This window comes from Ursus americanus, chromosome 10 (assembly GCF_024610735.1).
Source record: "Ursus americanus isolate L20-20 chromosome 10, mUrsAme1.1.p, whole genome shotgun sequence".
Lineage (NCBI taxonomy): Eukaryota > Metazoa > Chordata > Mammalia > Carnivora > Ursidae > Ursus > Ursus americanus.
Genome location: NC_142136.1, coordinates 74,076,266 through 74,097,789, shown reverse-complemented (window position 1 = coordinate 74,097,789; position 21,524 = coordinate 74,076,266). Strand labels below are relative to the sequence as shown.

General features: G+C 41.9%; 1 protein-coding gene across 4 annotated transcripts in view; it reads right to left on the bottom strand.

Annotated features, from left to right (window-relative positions):
• Positions 1–21,524, bottom strand: part of MIPEP (mitochondrial intermediate peptidase) — a 203,292-nt gene that overhangs the window by 9,064 nt on the left and 172,704 nt on the right. For 2 of the 4 annotated variants that reach the window (XM_045797092.2, XM_087865234.1), the window contains exon 18: positions 20,858–20,951. In XM_045797092.2, the coding sequence (XP_045653048.2) occupies positions 20,858–20,951 (94 nt within the window). The remainder of the gene's footprint in view (positions 1–20,857; positions 20,952–21,524) is intronic. The other 2 variants (XM_045797093.2, XM_087865235.1) reach the window with 1 other exon arrangement.

Genomic DNA, 21,524 nt, shown 5'->3' with positions numbered 1-21,524 from the left:
GGTTTGGCACAGCATTTTATAACTTAAATTTCAGTGTAATTCTCCTTTTCTGATTACACAAAAGTTTTCATTTGAAGTGTTACCAAGGGGGGATAGAAAGGAAAGATAAATTCTTCCTTTTCTAAACAAAACTTGAGGCACCTCTAAACAAGGTACTATATCTTGATGGTTAGAGCAAGGGTTTGGTGAGGGATTACCTGAGATAACCAACTGCTTAAGAGACCAGTCACTTCACTTCCTATACCTCACGTCTGCTAAGAGCAATCTGAATGAAGGTAAAATGTTAGAGTGTAATATAATGTTCGAAGATCATAAAATTGGCATAGTGTTGTCTACTTTGCTAGAGTGCTATAAGAATTAAAAAAGATAGGCCCCATAACCAACAGCAGGAACAACCAGATCCAAAGGTTTATGAAAACCTACTTCCTAGTTCAGCGAGTTGAAGGATGAGGTTGCTTATTTACTTATTTATTAATGTGCACAAGCTGAATTCCAAAACATTGGTCTATGATTAGGTATTTAGGATATGATCATCAATCTCACAATCACAAGCTAATTCCCCGGCTAATGAGTCATTGCTTGCTTTCCTTTTTTCTACTTTTTGCCATCTGCTTTTTAGGAGATAACTGTTTATCTGCTAAAAGAAGGAAACAAAAGATGCAACTAAAATCGATCGATTTTTCCTCCTTATTAGTAGCTGTGAGAAAAGGTTTATTAAGAAGATATCACTGGGATGATGGGAAAGTTCTGGAAGTGGACAGTGGTAATGGTTACACAGAATAGTGAATACACAACATTGTGAAGGCCACTGAAACATATATTTAAGAATGGCTAAAATGTAAATTTTATATCATATACACTTCACCAAATTTAAAAAACAATGAGGAAGAGGGCCCAAAGTACTAAGCTAGAGCCTTTGCTTTGCCCAGACGGTCAGCGGGCTCTGCCACCACCAGCCTCCGTTAGCAAACATAACGATAAGGGGGATATGCCAACAGGCAGAGTCTCTCTCCAGATCTAGGAATGAGTGAAAAGGCATGTCTGTGTGTTCCCAACACCACTACCAGCTCTAAAAACCCATCATAAGAGTAAATGGCTATTCTTTTGTGCGCTGAAATAATTATATGTGCCAAACGCAGCTCAGCCTGATGAAGAATTACAGTACAAAGGCTGGCCTGGCAGTTTGAAAAGTCTAAAGTGAATTTTACGAGATCAGAACGCTCATTCCAGATTTGTCTCTCCCAAGCCTAGGGCAACTGTATTGCTCACCTTCCCTACTTTGAAGTTTTTCTCTGCTACAAGGCTGTGGTTACCCACACCTTTTTCTAAAGGTGGATTCCCACTATCTACAATCAGTTCCTGGGAAAACCAGAGTACCAGCCAGAAAGTGAAATTCCTTTCTTCCTTTGAACTGAAAAAACCTGACTGCCCCCTAGGCTGGGTTACTCTCTGTCTCTGGTCAAACAGGAGGTTCCGTCTATGGGGCGGCTGACTGGATGGACACAGAGCGTCTGAGCTTCCTACGGGATAGAAGCTGATCCAGCCAGTTGAGCCCCACATACGTGATCTGTTTACAAATTGGTTTATTTTAACTTCATCGTCAGATGTAATAATTCCATTTACAATTACACTTCTGGGTTACAAAACATTTTGCCTTTTGAAGCTCCATGTCTTCCTTAAACAAACACACCCACATATTAAACACGTACACACCCTCTTCAAAAATCAGTGCATTTACAAAAGGGAGGTCTGAGCCTTGAGAACGCAGGTGCTCCCTTCTCTTCCATTTCTTTCTTCCAAAAAGCTCTCAGCTATTTCAGAGGCCACGCTGAGTAAATATCCAAACAAGCCAAAGATTAGGGATTTTATTTACTTGGCTATTATTCCCGGTTGCCATTTACCTCTATTATTGAAACGATGTCATAATCCTGGAGCCACTAAATTCTAAGTCTGGTTCCATGACATGCTTTCCTCATTTGTTCCTATTACACCGTGCAAGAAAAGAAGGTTGCTGCCAGTGAGTGTGTTGTAAAGTACCCAACCTTGCTGGGCATGCACGCGTTCTCACTCAACAAATCTGATTTTCCTACAGAACCACTTTACTGCATGCAAGCCAGCTGATACCTTATCAGTGCTCGTTAGCATACGCCAACACCTGTCCCTGTGAGAGCTTGCTCCGGGAACCCAACAGTATCTTCCCTGAGCATCAGTGTATTCGTGATAAGCAACTCAGGTGCCAAACATTGTACAAGAACAAGCGGGAAAAGACAGCGGAAGACGCGCACAACCATTTCTACAGCCAAAGCTTTCCAGTATAAGCTGAAAAGTAAGTTTGAGAGATAAGCAGTGCACCCTGAATGTGCGTCATGGTTCCACCAGTCGCTCTGGTGTGACCCTGGGCAGTAAACAACGTAAGGGCCACAGGACCATGCAGAGCCGTCAATGAGGTGACCCAGGGTGGCGAGCTGAGCACAGCACCTGGGACAGCAAACACACTGCACGGGTGTTTCTAGAAGTTTCTTACCACCCTCATGCTTCTTGTTGCTGCTGCTGCTGTTACTCTCGCCCCGCCACTCAACTCCAGAAAAGTAAAAGCAGTAGAAATTAGTCGTAACTGCTTAATATCCAACATAAAGTACTAGTTGTCTCAGGAAAATCAGTATGTGAGGCTACCGTGGTGTTTTGACAAAATTCCTATCCTAAGGTGATAAAAGCATGTGTGCGGAACGGAAGACACTGGGGAATGAGGGGCCAGAATTCCAATTATTTTGAGTGTGTGATTTAAGATTTCGAGAATTTTTTAAAGTGCTGTTTTCTTTAAACTGCTTGAAAGGAAAAAATAAGTGGAGTTTAGCTATCCTCCTGGCCCTATGGCTTAATCAAACTAAATACACCTTTAATTCTGTAAGAAGAAAGATTAAAAAACAACACGTGTGTTACTTGACATCCCCTACCCTGTGTGATGAGGTAGAAAAAGAACTTGATAATGCTTTGCAAATATTTGAGAGGTGAACACTCTGAGATTAAGAAGGGATTATTCTATTTTAAAAAATAAAACTTAAATGTCAAGATGAACTATTAAAAAAGAAAATTAGGTTTTGACTTGATCATTCCTTGATCTAGTTTCGTTATTAGTTATGTTACATAATAATCACAAGGAAAAAGTTTCTCTTCGAGAGAGTTGAAAAGCCTCAAATAAACATTGGAAGATATCTCGTAAAACAATCTTTCAGGAAATGATCCAGTTAAACCGAGAGACATTTTCCTGTCTCTACTCTCTCTGGCAACATTTCAAACAAGAGCTGGTTAGCGAATGCCAATTTCAACTGTCCCACTAAAATCCACTCTAAATCTCTGCCACTACTATTATTATTTTACCCTTTATTGGTATGCTCGCTAGATGGAAATGCACCAGTGTCCCTCAGCACCCAGTCCTGCCTAAGAAACTCAGGGCTTCTAATTTGCTCCGCACTTGAAGCTTGGTCCCTCAGGGTGTCAAGCTAAGAATCTAGATCAAGAGCTTTGGGGAAATGACATCTGCTTTTCTAACCTGTTTTTAGCCCACTGCCAAAAGCACATATTTGTAACCACATGTTAAGAACACCATCTATAATGACCATCTTTAAAGAAGATTTTATAACATTTCCATTAAGCAATCAAAAAGAGCGGAAAGAACATCATCTGCATTCCTTTAGAACGTAGTTACAGTTGATCTAATCTAAAAGTGGAATTGCTGGTGTCCTTCCTGGAATGAGTTTACTACAAGTTATTTACTTGGGAACAAAATGGCTCTCACATCTCAAATAAAGCCAAACGCCAGAGACACTGTCTCAGATGACTACACAACTGGCAGAGGGCGCCATCACATCTACACGGCAAGTAGCAAATGACAGCTTCCTGGGATTCAGAGAAGATTACCAAAGCGAGCACCACTCAGCAAAAGTAAACAGCAACAAAAAAAGTGTATCAAGAGTCTGGAGCTCCAAGAGGGCAGGGGAGGAGTGCCGTGAGCTCACAGATGCAGTGAGCACCCCAAGGGCTTTGAAGATACGACGGCCTGGGTCAAATCCTGATGAGGCCATTTAAAAGCTTGGCACACTGCTCGAGTTACTCAGTTTCTCTAGGCTTTACTTCCCCACGTGTGAAGTGGGGATAACGCACACTGCAGATTAATGTTAGGTGCCTTACAGATACTGTCTGCGTCCGCATCTGACACACTTTTTTTTTTTTTAAGATTTTGTTTATTTACTTGACAGAGAGAGAACACCAGCAGGGGGAGGGGCAGAGGGAGAGGGAGAAACAGGTTCCCGCTGAGCAGGGAGCCCAATGCAGGGCTCGATCCCAGGACCCTAGGATCATGATCTGAGCTGAAGGCAGACCCAGGGGCCCCTGCCTCTAACACACTTTCATTGTGACTTCCAGTATGTCTCCTTCCTGCACACGGACTATCTGAAATATTTGGGCAGGAACTTGTGACACCCAGGGTTTAATAAGAGGTGCTCTACTCTGAGCACCAGTGAACACACAGTGCCATGGCCTTTTGTCTAAAGGGGTTCTCTACCCACCCCTTCTAGCCAATGGTTTGATAATCAATACCCCCAAGCAAGGCATTGTACTGAAATGAAAAGTGCCCTATGTGTGTATGTGTATACATATATACGTGCGTATATATACATATATATATATGATATGGCACATTTTATATATAATGTAGTATACATGGACAGGTTAAAAGTGAAAATTCTGAAAAAAAAGTTAAAATTCTGTTTAAAGGTTACTTCTTCACGGGTTTTTCATCCTCTTTGCTAGCAAAAATTATTTTGTTGAATTCAGTCAGTGGAACACTGACAATGAAATAGGAAAAAAAAAAATCCAAGGATAGTGAATGCTTCTGGGTTAAGTTTTACAGAAGAAAAGATTGGTCATTTCCTGGCAAAGGCCGACTTCCTTTTACTGGTGTAAAGAAATCAATTCGTCATGTGGTTTCTACTACCCTACACTGTAAAACTTATACGAATGCTCGCAGTCTCCAGTACAGTAGCATGCAGTTATCTGCTTGATGCGTTTGATCACAGGAGTTAGTTATTCCCGGCGCTCCAAAGGTTACTTATCTAGAAGTAAAAAACTGCCGCTCTTTCCATAAAGGCATTCCACTTATACCACCCACATCTTTTCTCTTCTGTGTATCTGTATCATTGAAATACTGACCTTGTATTTTTATAAGTAAAGAGCATCTGAGTGGCTTTTCCAAGGGTGGGTGCCTCTGATCGTTACAGAATGCTACCTGCCTCTGGGGTTAGAGTGGGTATATTTTGGTTAGAGCATCTGGGGAAATCAGGCTGCAGATTCCCAGATGTGGTGCCCATTAACATAACATGTATGTAGAGCTTTCCCGAGGGTCAGCATCCTGTTACATTGACTCATGTCTATACCATCAGCACACCCCCTTCCAGGCCGCTTGTCCAGTCAGTGCCCGATACAAAGGTGGCTCGCTGAGGGCAGGAGTGGCTGAAACCCAGGAACCCTGCAGGCCCCCAGCCTGTGTTTTGGTGCAGGCTGCTTAGCCCGACTGGGCACCTTTCCGCAATTCCACCTCCCACGGGGGCTCCTTTTTGTAAAGCTGACAGGACGCTATACCTCTCACATAAACGTAGGATCTCTACATTATTCCTGTTCATTTCTGTGTCCCTGAAGTGCCTGGTCAGCAGTGTTAAATAAACATTCACTAAGCTTAAATGAATTAACATCATCGACAACCAACAGTACTTTTTTTTATTCTATCACATTATCTACTGGTCACTAACCTAAGGATATTAAAGTGAACGTTTTAATAAAGACAGAATTCGGGACAGCTCCTTCAGTCTTAGGCAAAGGTGGTGTGGCTGACAGCCAATGGTCAAGGAAGCCAACACACACAAGGTGGCCGGCAGGAGGAAGAGACGTCAGAGGGAGGTGGTGGTGAAGGCCAAGGCCTCAGGGACCACTTGGCCCCAGGGAGAGTTTTACTTAGAGTTGGTCCTACTGTAATGAAGCCCCAAGAGTTGACTCACCTTCTTTCACAAAGCCTGCTACTTATTGCCATCAATCAAGCTGCAGAACTTATCTCTGACCTCCCACAGTAGGGAAAGCATTTTGCACTTTAAAGCCAAGTTCTTAAATAACTATTCATTCACCACACTGCCTTGGTCTTGCATTATAGGACTGCTAAAACGCAAGGAATGATCTATTTTATTCTACCTCGTACAACACTGGTTACGTACAGCGTAATAAGTAAAGGTGCCGTTCAGGGGAAAGGCTCCACCAAGAACACCAAATACGCTGGGTAGCAAAATGGACGGTGTCCACATGGGAACCATAGCTCTCTTCTACCTGCTGATGAAACCTCTTGGACCAGAAAAGGTTTGAGGCCAATGAAGCTGGGGTCCTGGTGTGGGTGCAGTGGGGAGGGGGAAGCCAGAACGAGCGGCAGGAGGACCAAGACAAACTTGATATCCAGACAGCTGGGCAGACACGATGCCATGAAATCAGAGAAGAGGGGAGACACTGAGCAAGCAGGTGACAAAACAGAACATGTTCACTGTATATATTTTTCTTTTACATTAGAAAAGAGCTTTGCAAAAATATTTGGGCCCACAAAACCCTTAGAAGTATTTATGTAATATAAAACTTCTCAAACAAGGTGAATAAAAACCTGTCCATCTTCTAATAATCACCTGTTTTTTACGGCACAAGAAATATTTCACCTGTTAAGTGTATTTTTATATTTATGGATTTGCTCATTGAAAATTGTTTTACTGCCTACTGCAGGCGCTGAGGATATAGCAGTGCGCAGAACAGGCCCCTCCTCTCACGGAGCTTACAGTTCATTGGACAGCATAGACCACAAACCAATAAGTGAGATAATACAGGTTACATTATGTCGGGAAGTAAATATGTGCTAGGAGAAAAACAAACCAAAACAGAGTAAGAAGGTAGAGGGTGAGAGGGGAGGCCTGACAACAAGACGGAAATAAAGATTATCTATATTTCTAAACATTTGAGCAACCCATTCAAAGTCATCCGATTTATTTCGAACAGCATAGTTCTGCTTGGCATGCTAGTCATTTTAAATCATCTTCTCTTTTAATATTTAGTACATCCGAGGGGCTGCCTTACAAGTCGCAAATGTAAAATACACTCCGGGGTGGGCACTCATGCCACAGCGCACGGCTTCTGAGCACATCCTGGCGTTCATTTACACGGAGCCCCTACACGCCCAGCGGGCACAGATGTCGGCTAAATCCAGAACCTGTCCTCTGTTCATCTCTCCCTTGAATATCCCACTTAATTAAAAAAAAGAAAAGAAAAGAGGCGTATTTAAAAAACAAACAGGAATAACCACCCAAAGCCTGCGTGCATTTATTATGCTCAGACGGTGTTAGGCCTAGCAGCTCTGTGCCGTATGTGGCAATGCTGAGGGATTAACCAGATGACACGATCAAACGTTAACTGCAAGTTTTTTAAAACTGAAACTACAACCCGTTTTTAGCGCCATAAACCAATGGAAATTGCCTTTTCTCCTGAAGTCACTGTGTATGCTTTTTGACAATTGGGAAAATCAATCAAGCTAGTGTTGAACAATGACTGTTTATGTAGCTTTCTTACTTTTAAACATCAGCTGTACTTCTGCTGACGGACAGGACTTCCAGCTCCTTGGCTGCTGTCATGTTTGTACTGTACAAATAACACCAACAGTAAAGCCCCATGCTAAGCACGTTTGGCCTATTAGGTTAGTAATAAGGTTATTTTTAAAAAATGAAGTATCAATGCTCATTACCTAAAGACACTACGTCAACAAGACATCAATCTTTTCAAGCAGATACGATATTTTCAGTCCATGTTAATACTTGTGTCATCCTGTCAATGAGAGCTGTCTCAGAGTGGGATGCATTTGCCTTGTGACAAAGTGGGTTTCCCATCATTGTGACTGTCTGGGAAGAAGGGCTTCAGGAGGCTAATCAGTACTAGGTCCCTGCGGTAACTCTGGAATCGAAACCCCTTGACTCAGCAGCTTCTCGAGCTGAATTCCACATGGGGGCTGAACTGTTTTAGGGCCATGGGCCTACTTGTTGGTTCTAGGTTTCTCTCATATCCTTTTTTTTTTTCAGGGTCCGTAAATAAAGTTTTATTGGAACATAACCATATCCATGCATTTTTGTATTTCCACTGGCTGCCTTTGTGCTACAGTGGCAGAACGAATACTTGTGGTCGATCTTATGGCCCACTGTATAATTCTCTTCGGGCTGCCACAACAAAATACCATAGATTGGATGGCTTAAGCCACAGAAATTAATTTCTTACAGTTCTGGAAACTGGGAAGTCCAAGATCAAGTTCTGGCAGTGTTTCGTTTCTGATGAGAGCACTCTTCCTGACTTGGGGATAACCACCTTCTCACTGAGTCCTTGCTCACATGGTAGAGAGAGAGCTCTGCTTCTCCTCCTCTTCTTATAAGGGCACCTGCCTATCATATTAGGGCCCTACCCTTATGACCTCATTTAACAGTTATCACTTACTCCAGGGCTGTATTTCCATATCCAGTTACACCAGGGGTTAGGGCTTCAACATATGAATTCGATGAGGACATAAACATTCAGTCCACAGCACACACAATGCCTAAAATATTTACTATCCATCCCACTACAGAAAAAGTCTGCTACCCCTGGTCTAGATATTGCTTCTCAAAGTGGGTAGGAATGCAAAGATTTTAACCCTCCCTCACCCAAACCTACTAAACTAAAATCTGCATCTTAACAAGATCTCTGGGTGTAGACATTATAGTTCAATAAGCCCTGGTTTCCAGATCTAGTGATCATGGTAAATCACATGACAAAAAAATTTTTCTTAAATACAGATTTCCAGGCTCCATGCTAGGAGAAGAACAATTTTAAAAACAGTTACAAGAGCTAACATTTGTTGAGGACTTACGGTGCAGTTTTCTAGGAACTGTGCTAACTTTTATGTACATTATTTCATTTAAACTTCCTAATGTTCTTTTTTTTTTTAATGTTTTTTTATTATATTATGTTAGTCACCATACAGTACATCCCTGGTTTCTGATGCAAAGTTCGATGATTCATTAGTTGCGTATAACACCCAGTGCACCATGCAAAACGTGCCCTCCTTACTACCCATCACCAGTCTATCCCATTCCCCCATCCCCCTCCCCTCTGAAGCCCTCAGTTTGTTTCCCAGAGTCCATAGTCTCTCATGGTTCATTCCCCCTTCTGATTACCCCCCCTTTCTTTATCCCTTTTTTCCCCTACCGATCTTCCTAGTTCTTATGTTCCATAGATGAGAGAAATCATATGATAATTGTCTTTCTCTGCTTGACTTATTTCACTTAGCATTATCTCCTCCAGTGCCGTCCATGTTGCAGCAAATGTTGAGAACTCGTTTTTTCTGATAGCGGAGTAATATTCCATTGTATATATTGACCACAACTTCTTAATCCAGTCATCTGTTGAAGGGCATCTCGGTTCCTTCCACGATTTAGCTATTGTGGACAATGCTGCTATGAACATTGGGGTGCATATGGCCCTTCTCTTCACTACGTCTGTATCTTTGGGGTAAATACCCAGTAGTGCAATGGCTGGGTCATAGGGTAGCTCAATTTTTAACTTTTTAAGGGACCTCCACACTGTTTTCCAGAGTGGCTGCACCAACCTGCATTCCCACCAACAATGTAGGAGGAATCCCCTTTCTCCACATCCTCTCCAGCAATTGCGGTTTCCTGCCTTGTTAATTTTTGCCATTCTAACTGGCGTAAGGTGGTATCTCAGTGTGGTTTTGATTTGAATTTCCCTGATGGCTAATGATTTTGAACATTTTTTCATGTGTCTGTTGGCCATTTGTATGTCATCATTGGAAAGTGTCTGTTCATATCTTCTGCCCATTTTATGATTTGTTTGTTCCTCGCGTATTGAGTTTGAGAAGTTCTTTGTAGATCTTGGATACCAGTCTTTTATCTGTAGCATCATTTGCAAATATATTCTCCCATTCCGTGGGCTGCCTCTTAGTTTTTTTTATTGTTTCCTTGGCTGTGGAGAAGCTTTTTATCATGATGTAGTCCACATGTTCATTTTATCTTTTGTTTCTCTTGCCTTTGGAGATGTGTCATGAAAAAGGTTGCTTTGGCCAATGTCGTAGAGATTGTTGCCTATGTTCTCCTCTAGGATTCTGATGGATTCCTGTCTCACATAGAGGTCTTTCATCCATTTGGAGTTTATTTTTGTGTATGGTGTGAGGGAGTAGTCAAGTTTCATTCTTTTGCATGTAGCTGTCCAATTTTCCCAGCACCATTTAGTGAAGAGACTGTCTTTTTTCCACTGGATGTTTTTTCCTGCTTTATCAAAGATTAGTTGCCCAGAGAGCCGATGGTCCATTTCTGGGTTCTCTATTCTGTTCCACTGGTCTATGTGTCTGTTTTTGTGCCAGTACCATGCTGTCTTTGTGATCACAGCTTTGTAGTACAGCTCGAAATCCGGCATTGTGATGCCCCCAGTTTTCTTTTTCCTTTTCAACAGTTCCTTGGCGATTTGGGGCCTTTTCTGGTTCCATACAAATTTAAGGACTATTTGTTCCAGTTCCTTGAAAAATGTCATCGGTATTTTGATCGGGATAGCATTGAAAGCGTAGATTGCTCTGGGTAGCATGGACATTTTAACTATGTTAATTCTTCCAATCCATAAGCATGGAATATTTTTCCATCTTTTTGTGTCTTCCTCAATGTCTTTCTAGAGTGATTTATAGTTTCTAGAATATAGGTCCTTTACGTCTCTGATTAAGTTAATTCCAAGGTAACGTATGGTTTTTGGTGCTATTGTAAATGGGATGGATTCCCTAATTTCTCTTTCTTCAGTCTCATTATTCGTGTATAGAAATGCAACTGATTTCTGAGCATTGATTTTGTATCCCGCCACATTACTGAATTGCTCTATAACTTCTAATAGTTTGGGCATGGATTCTTTTGGGTTTTCCATATAGAGTATCATGACATCTGCGAAGAGAGACAGTTTGACTTCTTCTTTGCTGATTTGGATACCTTTTATCCCTTTTTGTTGTCTGATTGCTGTTGCAAGGACTTCTAGTACTATGTTGAATAATAGTGGCGACAGTGGGTATCCTTGTCGTGTTCCTGATCTTAAGGGAAGGCTTCCAGCTTTTCCCCGTTGAGAATAATATTTGCTGTAGGTTTTTCATAGATGGCTTTTATGAGATTGAGAAATGTACCCTCTATTCCTATATTCTGAAGGGTTTTAATCAGGAAAGGATGCTGTATTTTGTCAAATGCTTTTTCTGCATCTATTGAGAGAATCATATGATTTCTGAATTTTTGTTTCTGGATAAAATCTAAGACACTGATAGATTTGAGAATGTTGTACCACCCCTGCATCACAGGGATGAATCCCACTTGGTCATGATGGATAATCCTTTTAATGTACTGTTGGATTCTATTAGGCAGGATCTTGTTGAGGATTTTGGCGTCCATATTCATTAGGGAAATCGGTCTATAATTCTCCCTTTTGTTGGGGTCTTTGCCTGGTTTGGGGATCAAGGTAATATTGGCCTCATAGAATGAGTTTGGTAGCTTTCCTTCTGTTTCTATTTTTTGAAATAGCTTTAGGAGAATAGGTATTATTTCTTCTTTGAATGTTTGGTAGAATTCCCCAGGAAAACCGTCCGGGCCTGGAGTTTTATTTCTTGGAAGATTGTTTATCACTGACTCAATCTCTTCATAATGAATTGGCCGGTTTAAAAATCAATTTCTTCCTGTTTCAGTCTTGGTAGTTTATGGGTTTCCAGGAAGGCCTCCATCTCTTCCAGATTGCTTAATTTATTGGCATAAAGCTGTTGATAAAAGTTTCTAATAATCCTTCCAATTTCATTGGTGTTGGTTGTGACCTCTCCTTTTTCATTCATAATTTTATTAATTTGGGTCCTGTCTCTATTCTTTTGGATAAGTCTTGCCAGAGGTCTGTCAATTTTATTAATTCTCTCAAATAACAAGCTTCTAGTTCTGTTGATCTGCTCTACTGTACCCCTGGTTTCTAATTCGTTGATTTCTGCTCTAATCTTGGTCAACTGCTTCCTCGTGCATGGATTAGGCCTGTCCCTCTGTTGCTGTTCCAGCTTCTTGAGGTGAGAATATAAAAACTGCATTTTAGATTTTTCTATTCTTTTGAGTGAGGCTTGGATGGCTATGTATTTCCCCCTTAGGACTGCCTTTGCAGTATCCCAAAGGTTTTGGACCATTGTGTTTTCATTCTCATTGGTCTCCATAAATTGTTTAAATTGATTTTTGATTTCCTGGTTTATCGAGTTATTCCTGAGCAGGATGGTTCTTAGTCTCCAAGTGTTTGAGTTTCTTCCAAATTTTTCCTTGTGGTTGAGTTCCAATTTCAAAGCGTTGTGGTCTGAGAATATGCAGGGAATAATTTCAGTCTTTTGGTATCAGTTGAGACCTGTTTTGTGTCCCAGAACATGGTCTATTCTTGAGAATGTTCCATGGGCATTAGAATAGAATGAGTATTCTTTGATTCTGGGGTATAGTGTTCTATATATATCTATGAGGTCCAACTCATCGAGTATGGCATTCAAAGCCTTTGTTCCTTTACTGAGTTTTTGCAAGGGTGTTCTGTCTATTTCTGAGAGTGGGGTGTTGAGGTCCCCTACTATTTATGTATTTTTATATATATGTCTCTTTATTCTGGTTAACAGTTGGCTTCTGTATCTTGCTGCTCCCCTGGTGGGGGCATATATATTTATAATTGTCATCTCCACTTGTTGGATACATCCTTTAAGAATAATATAGTGTCCTTCTGTGTCTCTAACTATAGACTTTATTTTAAAATCCAATCTATCTGATATAAGAATTGTTACCCCAGCTTTCTTTTGAGGTCCATTTGCGTGAAAGATGGTATTCCATCCCTTTACTGTCAGTCTGAATGTATCTTTGGGTTCAAAATGAGTCTCTTGTAGACAGCAAATGGATGGGTCATGTCTTTTTATCCAATCTGCAACCCTGTGGCGCTTTATGGGAGCATTCAGGACATTTACGTTGAAACAGTATTGAGAGATATGATTTTAATGATACCATGTTGCCAGTAAAGTCTTTGTTTCTATAGATTGTGACTTTCTGTTCTGTATCACTCTTGGGGCCTTTTTATCTTTATAGAACCCCCTTAATATCTCCTGTAGGGCTGGTTTCGTGGTTACGAAATTGGTCAGTGACTGGCGATTCTGGAAGGTCTTTATTTCTCCATCAATTCTGAATGACAGCCTTGCTGGATAAAGGATCCTTGGCTGCATGTTTTTCTCTGAAAGAGCTTTAAAAATGCCCCCCCCCAACCCTTTCTCTCATTCCAGGTCTGTGTAGACAGGTCTGACGTAATTCTGATACCTTTGCCTTGGTACGTGAGAGATTTCTTTGCCCTGGCCACTTTCAATACTGTATCCTTGGATCTAATATTTGTGAATTGCACTATGACGTAACGTGGCATAGGTTTGTCGTAGTTGAGCTTGGGAGGGGTCCTCTCTGCCTCTTGGACATGAATGTTTGTTTCCCTTTCTAGATTAGGGAAGTTTTCAGCTACAATTTGTTCAAATATCTCTTCTAGACCTCTCTTTTTCTCCACCTCCTCAGGGATGGCAATGATTCTGACATTGGATCTTTTCATTGAGTCAGTGATCTCCCGTAACCTACATTCGTAGGAGTGGATTTTTTTAAGTCCAGATTCTATTTTCGCTTTTTCTTCTACTAACCCATCCTCCAATTCGCTAGTATGTTCTTCTGCCTCAGTGACCCTGGCCGTCAGAGCCTCTAGTTTTGACTGCATTTGGCTCATAGAATTTTTAATTTCTGCCAGATTTGCTCTCATTTCCGCCCTTAGAGATTCTATATTCTCATTAACATTTTCGTTAATACTTTTTTCAAGTCTACACATCATCTTGACCATTGTTACTCTGAATTCCATTTCTGATAATTTGGTTATATCCATATCCATTAGTTCTGTGGCAGAGGCCACAGATTCATTGTCTTTTCTTTGCTGGGGGGGATTTTTCCTTCTTGTCATTCTGACGAGGAGAAGTTGCGGGGTTGTCCAGAGCCCAAATTATTGGCCAGTACCCAGGCCGTGCGCCCTTGTTTTATAGGGATTTAGGGATGTGGGCTTCTTGATTTGTCAGCCTGCATTCTGGGGGAGGGGCTGCTGCTCCGATACTGAGGCAACCCTGTTTGGGTAGAGTCTCCGTGTCCCCTGCGAGGGGGGATGGGGATGGGCATACTATGAGCCGGTATTTCCAGACTTTTGTTCTCTGGCGGCTTTCCCTGGCGGTTTGCTGTGCCTCTTCTGAGAGTCAGAGCAGCAGTGGCTGAATCTCAGCCTCTGTCTCAGAACAGAGGGATTGCGAACTGTTCTCCACTGATGTTCTGGCCACTTTAACTCTGATTCTGTTGGTGCTGCTCACCCCTGCAGCGTCCCGGGATGTGTGCCCCACACCCGGCGTCCCAGCCCTCACTTCCAGGGCCGACGCATCTCTGTCCTTTGTGTTTCTAACACCACCAGCTGCCAGCCGCCCCAGCGCGCTCCGGAGCTCCCGGTCTCAGTCTGGATCCAGTGAGCGCACCGGAGCTCCGTTTCAGTCTGGTGGCACGCGTTCCCTGGCTCATGGTCTCAGGCTGCTGTCTCGCGGGTGCTGGTCCGCGAGTCCGCCCGCTCCCCCATGCCGGTGGCTACCGCTCCGGGCGCCCGAACGCGGCGGCTCCCTCCCCCTTCCGTTTATCTTCCAATATCTGTGTGCGGTTTCACGGTTCCCGGCTTCATACCTCAATACTCAGCGCTGGAGATGTTCATTTGTAGAGATCCAGATGTATTTTCCTGTGTCTCAGGCTGATTCCGTGGATGCTCAGGCTGGTCTGGTACCTATCCAGCTCGACTCAGGGGACACATCATATCCAGGGGACAACCTATCAACATGGCTTCACAGCTGATGTTGACCTTGAACACCTGACTGAGGAAGTATTTCTTAGCTTCTCCTCTGTAGAGTTATTGTAATTCTTCCCCACCCCTTTCCACATTGGATTGCTTTGGAAGCAAGTCACTCTGCACAGCCCGCACTTAAGGGGTGGAGAGTTAGGCTCCATTTCCTTGAGGGAGGACTATAGACATAAATTATTTGAAATTCTGCATGGGGGATTTGTTTATTTCCCCTTATTTATTTATTTATTTATTTAATCATTTACATCAGTATGAACTCACAAACATTAAATTTTATACTTTGTGTTATATTATAATAACTGCCTTATTTATTTGGTTGCACAAATTGTTACAGCTTTGGCCACCAGGAACTCTTTTAGGGGGCATTTGCCTCCTTTTACGTACACGCCCATCCTTGTGTGTGTTTCTGAGTACTTTCTTACTTCCGGGTGCTCCTGGCTCACACTGTACACTCCGCCCCAGAATCAACCATTTCCTCACGGAGCCTGGTTCCTTTTAATGGAGAATGGTGTGAAACCAACATCCGAGTGCTGGTGCACTCACTGCTACTAGGACCAAGGTTTTTAAAGAAAAGAGTAGTTATCACTTTTGATTGTATTAATCTCCCTGAGGTACAACAGGGATGATCTCTTGGAATATAAACCACAATCCTCTGGTTTACTTGGACAAAAATAATACAGAATAAGTTAGAATAGATGATACAGGATAATTATAGTAAAAATGAATGTTTTGAAAACCATAAAGCTCTGCAGAAATGTAAGGTATTATGATTTTAATCAGCTTAAGGTAAGGCCCTGTGGGCTTCTAGACTTTGGTTTCAGGAGTCCGTTTGAAGGGAGTTCCACTGAGAATGAACTCATTTATCTACTATTTCTTTTAGTCTTATCTGATGTTTGGTCTTTTTAAAAAGTTTGTCAAGTTATTACTTTGTATCTCTACTTGCATACTGCTTTCGGCCCCAGAGACATAAAAATGAAGCTGAGAGTTTCTTTTCTGGAAACAAGCACAGAAGTAAAGTTGTTTAGTGTTGGAAATAACCTCCTGGAATGTGAAAGTCATGGACTTTAACCTTTCCTTTCCCCCACAAAATTCTTTGTGCAAAGGTTGAAGGGTAGAGCACAAGGAATGCTATAACCAGAGGCAGAAACATGAAACTTCCCTGGGCATCATGCTTATTTGGCTGTGGTGAGAATCTTTCTCTTAGAACCACCATGACTAAAAATGATTATAAACTAAGTTGATAGCTTTACCACAAAAGTCTAGAGGAGCGCCTACAAAAACAGATTAAGGAAATTTTATTGCTGATCAGTGGATATCAGGCGGGCCTCTCTGATGTCAATGGGAATAGTTAGGATGTGACATTAAAAACAACAAACCGCACTTTGCGGGGATCGTGAAGGCCTCAAGGCTCATGTCACTGACGTCTCCCATGTTCTAAAGACCAGCTTGATCTCAAGATAGAATTGAGAGATCAGATGAGGAAGACTTGGGAGTCAGGAGGAGAGGCGGCACAGAAAGAGAATGAACTTTGACTAAGTTTCATTATCTATGAAAATGGGGACCATATGACCTACATATGAGGACTAAATTAGGTAGCATAGCAGAAGGCACCTGGCATGCAACAGTTTCTCAAAATGTTAGTTTTGTTCTGATTATCTAAAAGATAAAGCTGAACCTAAAAACTCAACAAGGGCTATTTACGAAATGTTTAAAGGACATAAAACACAAAAAGATAGTTTACAAAGGAAGATCCGCATGAGTAATTCATGTGTCATTCACAAACTGCTGAAATCCTATAACTTCTATCGCCCATAGTCACATCATTCCACTCTTGTATTTGGTGTAGTAAGAAACAACTCTGCTTCCCAGCGGGTGCAAAATATTACTCCCTTGCTATTCACGAACCTTACTGCATATTTGTCTTCTAGAAAACCGTACATTTTCTGAAATGATTACAACAGACACTGGACTTTGGATCGTGTCCACCACGGCACACTTAAAAGTATTCTAGCATAGACTTAAAAATAGCAAAATGAATAAAAATATCATATCATCGTTGCTTCTTTTAAGCAAAAACTTTAAGTTCTTTTATGACTCAGAAATGTGATCCTTACTATAAACCAAAAAACCCTGGCGGGTGGCGTATAGAATGAAGAGCAGAAAAACTCAACAGGGGCAACTGAATACAAAGAGTTCAGCCTCACCCCAGAATTCCTGGCAATGAAGAAAGCTGGTTTCGGTCAAGTATTGCCAAACTGTTGAGCGGGGGGATTAAGTAAACGAATATTGTGCTTATAACACAGTTCTTTACATGTGCCGTGAATGTGTTTAAAAGCAGATAAGGACGTAACTTCAATCTGTAAGGGTCCTTCTACTGCATCTGTTTTATCACCTGGGTGACGCACACGTGCCCCCGCGGCGGCAGACTGAGACACGCGCTGAGGACAAGCACACCAGAAGGAAGTCAAGTTGTGACCTCACATCACACCTTCTATCTCCGAGGGAGGGCGAGGGACTTTCTCAAGAAGTAGCAGAGCTAGAACGCGGATCCCGGCTGGCTGTACCAGGTGATCTGTCCTCTTCTCCCAGTGGGCAATGCTGTTCGAACTACTAGGCAACCACGGCGTTGTTTTCAAATGGTGTTTAGAGTGTTGAGAGGACAAATACAGACTCTAACCGTGACTGGGGTTGCCCTGTGGGGCTCCCTCGGTTGCAGAGCCGGAGTCAGCACACAGGCGGGGCTGTGCGGCGCGAGCCTTGAACTGATGACCGTGGAGCAAACAGCCGGAGAAAAGAAAGAGGAATGCCGTGTTCTTCAGACCAGGTTCTGACCACAAGGAGGCTCATCTGTTGGTGGCACCAGAAAAGATCAAGGGACTCGGAGCTCATGACAACTCATTCTAAAAACAGGTCACCTGTGTCGTCCGTTATTCAAAGATCAAAAGCATGGCATACTTGATTTCTTTGCATAGTATCGTTCAAAGAGCATGAGTACAAGGCAGAGGTATTCTGACTCTAAGGAATGGCCCAGAGTTCATGTGAAACAGAAGTCTTAAAGAAAGGAGGTTAATAAAGTTGTCACTTGGTCAGGGAGGCACATGGTTCGAAGGGAGGTGTTCTTTCTTTATCTTTTGCTACTTAATATAACTCTGTAACTCTTTAAGCTTACCTTGTAAGTAGTTAAGTAACACCTATAAAAAATTACATTTTCATACAAGAATAACACCTACTAGATTGTTTAAACTTTTATATCACAACTGTTAGTAATTGCACCAATCACTACTCCTGGGGATACCGCAGTGTTTGGCTATGAGCCATCCTGTAAGACACTGCTGTTTGGGGGTACAGGCTGGCTGCCGACAAGAAAATGAGAAGCCACTGCTGGTCTTGTCTTACAAATCCAGCCCTATAAAGTGACAACAGTCATAAACTTCTCTGCACGTCCCCCATTCATCTCTGACATGTAACAAATCATGTGAATTAATGAAATCTGACAGAACGACATTAAGAAAAATATTAAAGTTTAAAAGTAGAACCATTCTATTGTTGGTGTGAACTGGAATCTGAATACTTTATCATCTCTGGTTTGAACCACAGTCTTGTTTTTCTCTCCCAAGTGTGCGAATTTCAGTGTGGAAAATATTAAGTTTCTTAACACAATGATGTTTCATATAAAGAACAGAATTTTTAGAGAGGTTTGTTACAACATTCTTGGAAGTGAGTAGAAAAATACACCAGCCAAAGGACAAACACAGAAAAGGATCTGATTTTTTTTTCTTTTGAGGGAACCATATGTAAGCTAATATTTACGTGCAGACAGTGTTTAGATCCTGGTCTCAAAGAGGAAAAGCTAAGCATGGCTACTGGGAGAGTATACATAACAGAAAACCTACAGGAGAAAGCACATTGCAGCATCCCGGCTTGGCTCACAGTGGGCTTTCTGTGAGGGACCACAAACTACCAGCTGAGAAATACACAATGTGCGCCCTCGGTGGTTTATTATTATGAGCTGAGGAATTTTCCTTTTACGTGGGTCCATAAGAGACCCTTACTTCGGCGTCCTGTTCTGCAAACACATGAAACAGCACAGACTGCTGAAAAGCATAGTCTCTGCAGCCAGAAGTCACAAGTTCAAATCCTGACTGTTCTACTCATTGCCTCTAACACAGGTCAAGGACCTGACCTGTTTCAGCATCTGTAAAATGGGAATTGTGATCCTTCCTGCCTCATGGGGTGCTACAGGATTTATTAAATTAATCAAGTGTGTAAACCATGTAAAACCCTTCTCTAGAGGTAGCAGAGCTCAGGACAGGCCATTAAGGTGCGAACGGAAACAGAGGTACCACCGCCAGGCCTTCCGCATCTCAGGAGGACAACTCGGAGGCGCAGTGTACTAACGGGAGACCAAAGTGTTGTTGTGGGGGACTTCTGCATCTCCGTTGAGCCAGGCTAATGGAACTGTAGGCTCTCTGGGCCGGCTGATTTGTTTCCTAAACATACTGTGGCACTGGGCAGATTGTGCCTGGAAGAGCGCACCCTCTGGCCAAGCTGACGAAATGTAAGTTCCAGAAGAATTGGGGTGTTTGTCTATGTGCCTTTCGCTCCTGCCCACAGCACAGCACAGAGCCACAACAGTGCCTGGCACCTACGAGCACTCAAACACAGACATGCTGAGTAAACGAACAGCTGAAGGAAAGGTCTGTGAAAACGGGCAACAGGTATTAGATTGAACAGATGCAAGCAAGGAAACATTTATGTCGAACCCATTACTATCCTACTTCTCCGATATCAGGTATATTTCCTAAAAGCAATTTTTATCAGCTAGTTGGAGGGGTCAGCTGCAAATATAACTGTTGATATATTGAGAATATCCAGTAATATTCACATCTTCCTAAAAATATTTCTGAGAACATGTTATGAAAAATCATGATGGTTACTTCCATTTACAATTAAATTTTCAGTGAAAATACTTAAATGAAAAAATTAACCCTCCCATACTACATAGGAAAACAAGCATTGTGGTACGTGAAAGAGAAGATTTAATTAGGTTCTAATTTTTCAATGGGTAAAAAGTCCAGCCCGATGATTTGGAATTTTTAGCAAAGGCCTAGCTAAGCTTTTAGAGAAAGAAATAAAGGAGTAAGAAATAAATGAGTTCTTTAGGCTAAAGAAATACCTGTGTTCTGTTAAAACCTAAAGGCAAATTTTCTGATAATTTATGACAAATTTATTTCCTATTAGAGTGTTAGCAACATTTAAAAAGTTAAAACCTGAAATTTTATGCCAGCATCCAAATAAATCGCAGTAACTAAAAATTAAATTGTTGTTTGGGATGTAATAAACAGATGCTCAGAACAAAGCACAGAGCTGAAGCCTCATCTCTAAAGCGAAAAAATGTCTGGAGAACTGAATATGAACAGCTTTCATTATGGATGGTGTGAAAACATAACTCGCAGAGCCAATACTAAAACATAAAACCCATAAAACAGGAGGGCAGTGAGCAGATGGGTGGAATAGATGGAGGGGACTGAGGTACAAACTGCCAGTTATAAAATAAGTAAGTCACAGAGATGAAAAGCTGCATTGGGAATATAGTCAATAATATTGTAGTAACAGTGTTTGGTGACAGATGGTAGCTACGCTTACAGTGGTGAGCACGGTATAATGTACAGACCTGTCCAACAACTATGTTGTAGACCCAAAACCTAACACAACAGTGTATGCCATGTCAACTATAATTCAATATTTAAAAATATATATAACCCAGAAAACCTTTTAAAAAAGGATGACGGAAAAGTTACCAGTCCTTGTTTTGTTTTACCTTGCACCATGAGCATGGGCTCCCTGCCCCCGCCGTGTGCGAGCATCTCCCTCCGATAGCGCTCCCCTGCCGCCCTGCGGGGAGACAGGAGACTCTGTTACAGCCCCGGTCACACCTGTCCTAGGTTCTCAAAATGAAGCCACACCGACACCATATTCAGAAAAGCTGCCACTACGGGACAATTCAGCCCTCTGTTTTCTTCCTTCTAAAACTCTAATTCCAATTTTTAAATTATTCTAAAAAGTAAAACCAGGTGTGAAATATTTACTGTAAAACGAGAATTGAATTTTCAGCTTTCTGTGTCATAGCAAGCAACCTCTCTTCGAAGAAAGGATAATTTAGTTGAGGTATTATATAATAAGTAAAAGGTATCCCTTTGTCCCTCACCTTTGGGTTATCTTAAAGTGAGATTTGGAACTATTTCCGCTGAGATGAAACAGAGGAGAAAAATAATACTGTGAAATAAAAGTGAAGGAGACAAAGCTGGCAGGAGAGGCTTAATTACACCCGGAGAGGGAGAGCTCGGCTCAGGGTAACTGATGGAACAGGAAACGGACTCGTGAGTGCACTGGTGGTGCAGGCAAAGGAAGGAACGGCCCATCTGCATCTTGTGATGTTCTTTGTCTGCTGGGCTCTATTGGGAACACTGTCTATAATAATACCTGCA